This window comes from Triticum dicoccoides, chromosome 1A (assembly GCF_002162155.2).
Source record: "Triticum dicoccoides isolate Atlit2015 ecotype Zavitan chromosome 1A, WEW_v2.0, whole genome shotgun sequence".
Lineage (NCBI taxonomy): Eukaryota > Viridiplantae > Streptophyta > Magnoliopsida > Poales > Poaceae > Triticum > Triticum dicoccoides.
Window position 1 is genome coordinate 407,401,015 of NC_041380.1, and position 12,210 is coordinate 407,413,224.

General features: G+C 43.5%; 1 protein-coding gene across 2 annotated transcripts; it reads left to right on the plus strand.

Annotated features, from left to right (window-relative positions):
* Window positions 1-10,402: 10,402 nt before the first annotated feature.
* Window positions 10,403-11,068, plus strand: LOC119295646 (em protein CS41). Of its 2 annotated transcripts, none has more exons than XM_037574119.1 (2): window positions 10,403-10,552; window positions 10,612-11,068. In XM_037574119.1, exons 1-2 carry the CDS (start codon window positions 10,432-10,434, stop codon window positions 10,788-10,790), a joined length of 300 nt encoding a protein of 99 aa, XP_037430016.1. In that variant the 5' UTR covers window positions 10,403-10,431; the 3' UTR covers window positions 10,791-11,068. The 2 variants fall into 2 exon arrangements, with proteins under 2 accessions (XP_037430016.1, XP_037430084.1); XM_037574187.1 differs by having other exon boundaries at window positions 10,627-11,068.
* The last annotated feature ends 1,142 nt before the right edge of the window (window positions 11,069-12,210 follow it).

Consider the following 12,210-nt stretch of genomic DNA (forward strand, 5'->3'; position numbering starts at 1 on the left):
TCGACGACAACAATACAATACGTGCCTTGCTGCCCCTGCTGTCACTGGGAAAGGACACCGTAAGATTGAACCCAAAGCTAAGCTCTTCTCCCATTGCAAGAAAGATCAATCTAGTAGGCCAAGCCAAACTGATAATTCGAAGAGACTCGCAAAGATATCAAATCATGCATATAAGAATTCAGAGAAGAATCAAATATTGTTCATAGATAAACTTGATCATAAACCCACAATTCATCGGATCTCGGCAAACACACCGCAAAAAGGATTACATCGAATAGATCTCCAAGCACATCGAGGAGAACTTTATATTGAAGATCAAAGAGAGAGAAGAAGTCATCTAGCTAATAACTATGGACCCGAAGGTCTGTGGTAAACTACTCACACATTAAGGAGAGGCTATGGTGTTGATGTAGAAGCCCTCCGTGATCGAATACCCCTCCGGCAAATCGCCGGAAAAGGTCCCCAGATGGGATCTCACGGGTACAGAAGGTTGCGGCGGCGGAAAAGTCGTTTCGTGGCTCCCCTGGATGTTTTCAGGGTATAAGACTACATATAGGCGAAAGAAGTAGATCAGTGGAGCTATGAGGGGCCCATGAGGGTGGGGGGCGTGATACGTTTCCGTCGTATCTATAATTTTTGATTGTTCCATGCCAATATTCTACAACTTTCATATATTTTGGCAACTTTTTATATTATTTTTGGGACTAACATATTGATCTAGTGCCCAGTGCCAGTTCCTGCCTGTTGCATGTTTTATGCTTCGTAGAATATCCATATCAAACGGAATCCAAATGGGATAAAAACGAACGGAGAATATTTTTGGAATATTTGGAGAATTCCAGAAAAAAAAATCCACGCGAGACGGTGCCCGAGGTGGCCACGAGGCAGGGGGGCGCCCCCCTGACCCTCATGGTCCACCCATAAGGCGGTTGATGCCCTTCTCCGGCCACAAGAAAGCTATTTTTTGGAAAAAAATCACGGCGAAGGTGTCGTTCCAATCGGAGTTACGGATCTCCATATATATACGAAACGGTGAAAGGGCAACAGAACAGAACGCAAAAACAGAGAGAGACAGAGAGACAGATCCAATCTCGGAGGGGCTCTCGCCCCTCCCATGCCATGGAGGCCAAGGACCAGAGGGGAAACCCTTCTCCCATCTAGGGAGGAGGTCAAGGAAGAAGAAGACGAAGGGGCCCCCTCTCCCCTTCTCTTCCGATGGCGCCGGAACGCTGCCGTGACCATCATCATCATCATCGCGATCTACACCAACACCTCTGCCATCTTCACCAACATCTCCGTCACCTTCCCCCCTATCTACAGCAGTCCACTCTCCCGCAACCCGCTGTACCCTCTACTTGAACATGGTGCTTTATGCTTCATATTATTATCCAATGATGTGTTGCCATCCTATGATGTCTGAGTAGATTTTCGTTGTCCTATCGGTGGTTGATGAATTGCTATGATTGATTTAATTATCTTGTGGTTATGTTGCTGTCCTTTGGTGCCCATCGTATGAGTGCACACATGGATCACACCCTAGGGTTAGTTGTATGTTGATAGGACTATGTATTGGAGGGCAAGAGTGATAGAAGCTTCAACCTAGCATAGAAATTGATGCATACGGGGTTGAAGGGGAACCAATATATCTTAATGCTATGGTTGGGTTTTACCTTAATAAACATTAGTAGTTGCGGATGCTTGCTAATAGTTCCAATCATAAGTGCATAGAATTCCAAGTCAGGGATGACATGCTAGGAGTGGCCTCTCCCACATAATACTTGCTATCGGTCGAGTAAAGTAGTCAATTGCTTAGGGGCAATTTCGCAACTCCTACCACCACTTTTCCATACTCGCTATATTTACTTTATTGTGTCTTTACTTACAACAACCCCTACTTTTTATTTACGTAATCTTTATTATCTTGCAAACCTATCCAAAAACACCTTCAAAGTACTTCTAGTTTCATACTTGTTCTAGGTAAAGCGAACGTCAAGCGTACGTAGAGTTGTATCGGTGGTCGATAGAACTTGAGGGAATATTTGTTCTTCCTTTAGCTCCTCGTTGGGTTCGACACTCTTACTTATCGAAAACTGTTGCGATCCCCTACACTTGTGGCTTATCAAGATCTTTTTCTGGCGCCGTTGCCGGGGAGCAATAGCGTGGGGTGAATATTCTCGTGTGTGCTTGTTTGCTTTATCACTAAGTAATTTTTATTTGTTGTTCTTAGTTGTTTTCTATCTTTAGTTATTGGTAGGAAACGCAAAATACCAAAAAAATTAGTTGTACCTACTAAACCAATGGTTGAAGAACCACTCAAAATCTATCACACTGCAGAAGCTTATTACTTGGATCATCTTCGATCCCTATGTGCTCGTGCTGAAACCCCAACTAGCTTAGTTGAGGGCAAATCTTTAGATGAGCATGCTTGTTATGTGCGACACCAAATATCTGAACAAGGGAAAATTTTGCTGGGTCAAATTCATCGTTTGCAATGCTATGCTTGGAATTTATGCGAAATATATGATATTACTTGTTGTTCTGAAAACCCTAAGAAACACCTTCTCTATCAATGTGAGTTTAGTGATAATGGAATTGTATCTTCGTATGCTAAGGGTGTTTATAGTTACTAAGATGTTCAACAAATTGAAGAATTTGTTGGTTTCAAGGGTGCTTATGAAATTGCTTCTTTGATTGAAACGTATGATGCTACTTTTTACAAATCTGAAAATATTTCCATACTTAAATATTGCTATGATAATTATGCTTCTAATGCCTATGTTGAACCATATATTGAGGACTACCCCGCTGTCCAAGAAGAGACTAATATTTGCAGGAGTCTATGGAAGAAGAAATTGATGAAATTGTGAGCTCATTGGATGAAAATGATGAGGAGGAGAGCAAAGAACAAAAGGAGGAAGAGCGGATTAGCTACCCTTGCCGACCTTCTAATGAGAGTAACTCTTCAACTCATACATTATTTAATTTCCCTTCGTACTTACCGAAGGATGATTGTTATGATCCCTTTGATTCTCTTGAAATATCCCTTTTTGATGATGCTTGCTATGCTTGTGGCCAAGATGCCAATATGAATTATGCTTATGGAGATGAACTTTCTATAGTTCCTTATGTTAAACATAAAATTGTTGCTATTGCACCCACACATGATAGTCCTATTATCCTTTTGAATTCTCCCGACTACACTATATCGAAGAAGGTTGCCCTTATTAAGGATTATATTGATGGGTTGTCTTTTACCGTTGCACATGATGATTTTGATGAATATAATATGCATGTGCTTGCTGCCCCTACTTGCAATTATTATGAGAGAGGAACTATATCTCCACCTCTCTATGTTTCCAATACAACAAAATTGCAAGAAACTGTTTATACTATGCATTGGCCTTTACCATGTGTGCATGAATTGTTCTTTTATGACATGTCGATGCACAGGAAGAGACTTAGACTTCGTTGTTACATGATATATGTTACTTTGTACTCACTACTAAATTACAAATCATTGTTAATTAAAATTGGCTTTGATATACCTTGGGATTCGGGTGGATCAATTACTTGAGCACTATATGCCTAGCTTAATGGCTTTAAAGAAAGCGCTGCCAGGGAGACAACCCGGAAGTTTTAGAGAGTCATTTATTTCTGTTGAGTGCTTTCATATACTTTAAAAATAACAAAAATAAAGAGGGGAACCCAAAACTTTTTCAAAAAGAAAGTGAAAGTGAGAAAGACAAGCATTGTTGAAGTGGAAGAGCTCCTTGAACTTTGTTCATGCTCACGGCAACTTTGTGAACCTTGATTACATAAACTTTTCAACAAAAATAATTATCCCCTTGTACAATTCCATTGTATTATAAAAATAATGTGCCAAGGTTTACCTTTAGGATGTTTACATTTGCTTGATGGTTTATACGGTGCAGGACAGAAACTTTGACTGTAGTGCGCGATTTTACATTTTTAACTGAAACGTCAAACGGTTCTGATTCTTTTTTCACTGTCTTCCTATACAAATTGTTTATGTTTCCTAATTTTCGCAGAATTTTTCAAGTATCATAAGTATGGTGAATGTTCAGATTATTACAGACTGTTCTGTTTTAGACAAATTCTGTTTTTGATGCATAGTTTGCTTGTTTTGATGAAACTATCGATTCATATCAGTGGATTAAGCCATGAAAAAAAGTTATATTACAGTATACACAATGCAAAAACAAAATATGAATTGGTTTGCAACAGTACTTAGAGTAGTGATTTGCTTTATTATACTAACGGATCTTACCGAGTTTTCTGTTGAAGTTTTGTGTGGATGAAGTGTTCGATGATCGAGAAGGTCTCGGTGTTGGAAGAAGGAAGAGAGGCAAGAGCTCAAGATTGGGGATGCCCGAGGCACCCCAAGTAAATATTCAAAGAGACTCAAGCGTCTAAGCTTGGGGATGCCCCGGAAGGCATCCCCTCTTTCTTCAACAAATATCGGTATGTTTTCGGATTCGTTTCGTTCATGCGATATGTGCAATCTTGGAGCGTCTTTTGCATTTAGTTTTCACTTTTCTTTTATGCACCATGCTGGTATGACATAGTCCTTGGTTGATTTATAGAATACTCTATGCACTTCACTTATATCTTTTGAGTATGGCTTTATAGAATGCTTCATGTGCTTCACTTATATCATTTGAAGTTTGGATTGCCTATTTCTCTTCACTTAGACAACCACCATTTGTAGAAGGCTCTTTTGCTTCACTTATATTTGTTAGAACGTGGGCATATCTTTTGTAGAAAGAATTAAACTCTATTGCTTCACTTATATCTATTTAGAGAGATGACATGAATTGGTCATTCACATGGTTAGTCATAAAATCCTACATAAAACTTGTAGATCACTGAATGTAATATGTTTGATTCCTTGCAATAGTTTTGGGATATAAAGATGGTGATATTAGAGTCATGCTAGTGGGTAGTTGTGGATTAGTAGAAATACTTGTGTTGAGGTTTGTGATTCCCGTAGCATGCACGTATGGTGAACCGTTATGTAACGAAGTCGGAGCATGAGGTATTTATTGATTGTCTTCCTTATGAGTGGCGATCGGGGACGAGCGATGGTCTTTTCCTACCAATCTATCCTCCTAGGGGCATGCGTAGTAGTACTTTGCTTCGAGGGCTAATAAACTTTTGCAACAAGTATGTGAGTTCTTTATGACTATTGTTGAGTCCATAGATTATACGCACTCTCACCCTTCCATCATTGCTAGCCTCTCTAGTATCGCGCAACTTTCGCCGGTAACATAAACCCACCATATACCTCCCTCAAAACAGCCACCATACCTACCTATCATGGAATTTTCCATGGCCATTCCGAGATATATTGCCATGCAACTTCCATCATCATCATATACATGACTTGAGCATTCATTGTCATATTGCTTTGCATGATCGTAAGATAGCTAGCATGATGTTTTCATGGCTTGTCCGTTTTTTGATGTCATTGCCACGCTAGATCATTGCACATCCCGGTACACTGTCGAAGGCAGTCATATAGAGTCATATCTTTGTTCTAGATATCGAGTTGTAATATTGAGTTGTAAGTAAATAAAAGTGTGATGATCATCATTATTAGAGCATCCCCCCCCCCCAAAGAGAGAGGCCAAAGAAGTCTAAATAAAAAAGGGGGCCAAAGAAGCCCACACACACACAAAAGGGGGCAATGTTACTATCCTTTTACCACACTTGTGCTTCAAAGTAGCACCATGTTCTTCATATAGAGAGTCTCTTGAGTTATCACTTTCATATACTAGTGGGAATTTTCATTATAGAACTTGGCTTGTATATTCCAACGATGGGCTTCCTCAAATGCCCTAGGTCTTCATGAGCAAGCAAGTTGGACGCACACCCACTTAGTTTCAGTTTGAGCTTTCATATACTTATAGCTCTAGTGCATTTGTTGGATGGCAATCCCTACTCACTCACATTGATATCTATTGATGGGCATCTCCATAGCCCGTTGATACGCCTAGTTGATGTGAGACTATCTTCTCCTTTTTGTCTTCTCCACAACCACCATTCTATTCCACCTATAGTGCTATATCCATGGCTCACGCTCATGTATTGCGTGAGGGATGAAAATGCTGAAGCGCGTTAAAGAGTATGAACCAATTGCTGGACTTGTCATCGGGGTTGTGCATGATGTGAATATTTTGTGTGGTGAAGATGGAGCATAGCCAGACTATATGATTTTGTAGGGATAGCTTTCTTTGGCCTTGTTATTTCGAAAAGACATGATTGCTTTATTAGTGGGCTTGAAGTATTATTGCTTTTATGTCAAATGATAGACTATTGCTTTGAATCACTCGTGTCTTAATATTCATGCCATGATTAGATATGTGATGAAGATTATGCTAGGTAGCATTCCACATCAATTTTTTTATCATTTACCTACTCGAGGACGAGCAAGAATTAAGCTTGGGGATGCTGATACGTCTCCGTCGTATCTATAATTTTTTATTGTTCCATGCCAATATTACTACCCTTCTCCCATCTAGGGAGGAGGTCAAGGAAGAAGAAGACGAAGGCCCCCCTCTCCCCTTCTCTTCCGGTGGCGCCGGAACACTGCCGTGGCCATCATCATCATCACCGCGATCTACACCAACACCTCCGCCATCTTCACCAACATCTCCATCACCTTCCCCCCTCTATCTACAGTGGTCCACTCTTCCGCAACCCTCTGTACCCTCTACTTGAACATGGTGCTTTATGCTTCATATTATTATCCAATGATGTGTTGCCATCCTATGATGTCTGAGTAGATTTTTGTTGTCCTATCGGTGGTTGATGAATTGCTATGATTGATTTAATTTTTTGTGGTTATGTTGCTGTCCTTTGGTGCCCATCGTATGAGTGAACACGTGGATCACACCCTAGGGTTAGTTGTATGTTTATAGGACTATGTATTGGAGGGCAAGAGTGACAGAAGCTTCAACCTAGCATAGAAATTGATGCATACGGGGTTGAAGGGGGACCAATATATCTTAATGCTATGGTTGGGTTTTACCTTAATGAACGTTAGTAGTTGCGGATGCTTGCTAATAGTTCCAATCATAAGTGCATAGAATTCCAAGTCAGGGATGACATGCTAGGAGTGGCCTCTCCCACATAATACTTGCTATCGGTCTAGTAAAGTAGTCAATTGCTTAGGGGCAATTTCGCAACTCCTACCACCACTTTTCCACACTCGCTATATTTACTTTATTGTGTCTTTACTTACAACAGCCCCTACTTTTTATTTATCTAATCTTTATTATCTTGCAAACCTATCCAAAAACATCTTCAAAGTACTTCTAGTTTCATACTTGTTCTAGGTAAAGCGAATGTCAAGCGTACGTAGAGTTGTATCGATGGTCGATAGAACTTGAGGGAATATTTGTTCTGCCTTTAGCTCCTCGTTGGGTTCGACACTCTTACTTATCGAAATCTGTTGCGATCCCCTACACTTGTGGGTTATCAGGGCGCGCCCTCCTGCCTCATGGCCGCCTCGTGGCTTCCTTGACCTCCACTCCAAGTTTTCTGGATTGCGTTTGTTCCAAAAAGGATCATCACGAAGGTTTCATTCCATTTGGATTACGTTTGATATTCTTTTTCTGCGAAACACTAAAATAGACAAAAAATAACAATTTGCGCTGGGCCTTCGGTTAATAGGTTAGTCCAAAAAAATATAAAAGTGCATATTAAAGCTCATTAAACATCCAAAACAGATAATATAATAGCATGGAACAATTAAAAATTATAGATACATTGAAGACGTATCAGGCCACCTTCCCCGATGGGCCAAGTGGGCTGAACAAGGGTGGGAACCAGCCCCTAGTGGGCCGGTGCGCCCCCAAGGGCCCAAGGCGCCTCCCACCAAACTTGGGGGCCAAGTTCCCCCCTTGGCCGCCCCCTCTAGATGGGATCTAAAGGGGCCGCCCCCTCTCCCTTCACCCTATAAATAGAGGGGGTGGGAGGGAAGCCGCACCCTTCCCCTGGCGCAACCCTCCCCCTCTCCAACACCTCCTCCTCCTCCGTAGTGCTTGGCGAAGCCCTGCCGGAGAATTGCAAGCTCCACCACCACGCCGTCGTGCTGTCGGAGCTCTCCCTCAACTTCTCCTCTCCCCTTGCTGGATCAAGAAGGAGGAGACGTCCCCAGGCTGTACGTGTGTTGAACGCGGAGGCGCCGTCCGTTCGACGCTTGATCGGATCTTCCGCGACTTGAATCGCCGCGAGTACGACTCCATCAACCATGTTTTTGTAACGCTTTCGCTTAGCGATCTTCAAGGGTATGAAGATGCACCCCCTTTCTCTCTCTCTCTCTCTCTCTCTCTCTCTCTCTCGTTGCTAGCATCTCCTAGATTGATCTTGGTGACACGTAGGAAAATTTTGAATTAGTATTACATTCCCCAACAGTCGGAGCAACCAAATCCTGATGAAAATTGCATGCAAATTTCTTTGCAAGCCATTAGCACTACTAGAGTGAGCACTTTGTTTGTATTAGTACAGGTTGGAGGCAAACAAGCTCTTGCTTTAGTGGATTCCGGAACTAATTCTACATTTAAGTCTGAAATTTGCTTTGACTACAAATTGTCCTATACTGAAAGATTAGTCTATAGTTGTGATAGTGGAGGTATTTTGTGGCGTGGCTAATATTTTCCTACTACTACATTTCACATGGGCAAAGAAGAGTTTGAACATTCTTGTAGGATTCTTAATTTGTCATAGTATGACATGGTAATTGGGTGTGATCTGCTAGCAAAGCACAACCCTATGTCTTTTGATTATGAAAACAATCAAATACTGATGAGGAAGAATGGTACCCATCAAACTACTATCTCTGCTTGTAACTCATTTTCTGCAGCCACAGAAATTTACAGTTCAAAATCAGCTTCTATGCTAACAACTGGAGCTATTGCATATGCTATTTATCCGATCAGGGATGTCACTGTTACCAAGGGTAAACACATGTAACCCCTCCCGCAATAGAATAACTACTACAACAATATCCCAAGGTGTTTGCATAAGCCAAGGGACTGTCTCTTATAAGAAGTTGTGACCATAAGATTCCCCTACAACCCAATGTTGTAGCTATAGCTACAGTACAATGTAAAGGAGAGGTTCCTCTTTAATAGAGTGTTTCGATTCCCAATTTCCCTCGAAATCCTAGCCTCTTTGCTTGATTTTCTCCTCCAATCCACCCTGGAGTGTGACAGGCATCGAGGAGGGGTGATGGCTGCCAGTGTCTCGGTCATCAGGGTGTGTCGGCGGCGCTATGTGATCTACACATCGCATACTGGTTTGACAAGCACCTTCCAGGTGAACAACAACACATCGGCTGTAGCGCTTCCTCGAAGGATGAGCCCCATCCGCATGTGCGTGCGTGTGAACAGTGATGATCCGGTAGTGCAGCTTAGCCTTCTACATATGCGGCGGTTGGGCAAAGGGGAAGTTATTTGGGGCTTGGGAGCTGGGAGTCGAGGAAGGTCATGTTAATGAAGCGGTTTGGGCTTTGAGGCAGCAGTTTGCAGGATAGTTGTGTGATTAGTTTAAGCGTTAGCATGGGAGGGATGAGCAAGAGGAGAGGGGCAGACAAAGGACATGCGAAATGGAAACATTGCGTATTTTTTGAAAATAGAAGAGATACCTTTGAATCAAATGTCTAAATTAAATCTCGTTTGCATATTCATGTTCCTTGTGATCAAGGCTTTGAAATAAAATAACTATTGCATACGTTTTGATAAGTTTTAAAACTTCATCAGGTTTCATCTTCTGAAACTTGGTACCAATAAAACTAAGTATGGTCCCGTGTGGAATCCAACGATTTAGCGAATCGTGAAACAATCTACGACCGGACACATGTGTCCTTACAAAAGATTAAACGAAATAGCAAACACGTAGAATAGAAATATAAATATTAGATAAAAAAGTTTCCCGCAAAAAAATGTAGATAGAAAGTACAAGCTCGACTACGTTGTGAGCAAACCATACGAACAAATGGCATGACGGTCGTTTCACGGCCAGCTTCCGACCGAGCCCGGCCGCCAAATGCTGGATACAAACGCACACGCGTCGACAACGCATGCATGCCAGCAGAGTCTTGAGCTTCTCGGCACCTCCCCTTTCTCGGATAACTCCATGCCTGCGAGGGCACGCCCATTACGTGCTGTCTTCCAGGCCCTTGCCGGACACGTGGCGCGACAGCAGGGACAACGAGCAGGCCGACGACCGTCCGCGTCGCCGCACACGTGCCGCCTCCGTGCTTCACGACGCACCGCGCCCCTCCAGCTATAAAAACGCGGCGTATGACTCGTCCTTGCCACCATCATTGGCTCGAGCATCAGCAGTTGCATACATCACACGCACACGTCCGTTTCAGGAACCTTAGCGGTCGAGCACCTGTCAGCAATGGCGTCCGGTCAGGAGAAGGGGAGGTCGGAGCTGGACAGCTTGGCCCGCGAGGGGCAGACCGTCGTCCCCGGAGGCACCGGCGGGAAGAGCTACGAGGCGCAGGAGAAACTCGCCGAAGGTACGTACTTAAGATATGCCAATGCTACATACATACTGAACAGGCATTGTTGTAACAAGCGCGCATTGCTGCAGGGCGCAGCCGTGGCGGGCAGACTCGGAAGGAGCAGATGGGGGAGGAGGGGTACAGTGAGATGGGGCGCAAGGGCGGGCTGAGCACCAACGACGAGTCCGGCGGCGAGCGCGCCGCCAGGGAGGGCATAGACATCGACGAGTCCAAGTTCAAGACCAAGTCCTAGATGTTCAGTTCAGTGCCTCCTAGCTTAGCAAAGCAACTGACTGCTCGCCCGTGTTTGGATGTTGTCCGTTTAGCGTGTCCCAGGTACTGAATAATGTAGGTCGTCAGGTACTCGGATCTTGACGTGAGAACGCATGTAGTAGGTGATCATGTGTCCAGTGATCGTGTGTACTTTAGTGTCCCAGCTAGCTTCTACTAGCTGGTTGTCGTTGTAAGTTGTGGCCAAGCTATGCTGCTCTCTGTAATGTAGTGCGTCTGTTTGTTTGTTATGAATCTGAAACTCCGTCTGTGTGCAATGTTCGCTCAGCAATGTACATGGTATATGGTATAAATAGTTCCCATTCCCCAAGAAATCCTAAACCTACGAACTCAGCGAGATGGACGCCAAGTGAATCCCGTTCGGGATCTAACCCTCGAGCATCAAGATAACCGGTGGTACTACAATTTCTGACGCTTTTTTTTTTGAGAAGTACTATATTTATATCAATATAATATCAACATATTACAACATAAATAGGCTTTCGCTCCGCTTTATAAATAAAACAACGATCCACACGATCCAAGTTTGAACAATATCCAACAGAAAACGGCTGGGCCATAGCATAAATAAGCCCAAGAAAGCATAAAAAAAATAAAAAAAGCCACCTAATGGCTACCACTAAGCGGCCCTACAAGAACGCCAGCTGACGCGCCGAGGCCAAAAGCGCATCCATTATCAACCCGAGGCGATCACGATCACGCTGCCTCGAGAGCGGGTGCCGAGGCCAAAAGCGCATCCATTATCAAGCCGAGGCGATCACGATCACGTTGCCTCGAGAGCGGGTGCCAGTGCTACATGAAAGCAAGGAATTTAAAGAGGGAGTCAGATGCCTACTTCGAGAAAACCTTCTCAATCACCATCTTATTCCTAATCGTCCAAAGAGTCCACGGCATTGCCGCAAAATAAGCCAAAATAAACGGTGATGTCGTGCTGGCTGTATAGCTCGAAGCTGAAGGAACTCCGCGAGATTTAGGGCCTCCCAGTCAGGCCCCAACACCTCGCGGACGAAAGTCCATAATACTCTCGCTGCCGTATAAGAGAAGAGAATATGGTTCCCAGTCTCCGGTACTGCACAGAGAGGGCATATACCGTCCTCAGATCCGTGCCACTTAAGTACCTCTATCCCCGAGAGGACACGATTTCGTAGAAGTTGCCAAACAAAAATTTTACTCTATAATGGGACGGGGGCTTTCCATAGAGGGGGCAAGCCAGGGGCTAGTTGCCGACGGGCAAAGGACCTGGTATGCCGTGCCCCAGAGAACTCCACTGTCAGCGTGCGACGTTATGAAACTGTGTCCGGATAATCCAAGAGCACGAGTGGCAGGGCGGCCCGTAATGTAGTCCATACATGGCAGATCTGAGGAGAAACCTAAAGAGATAT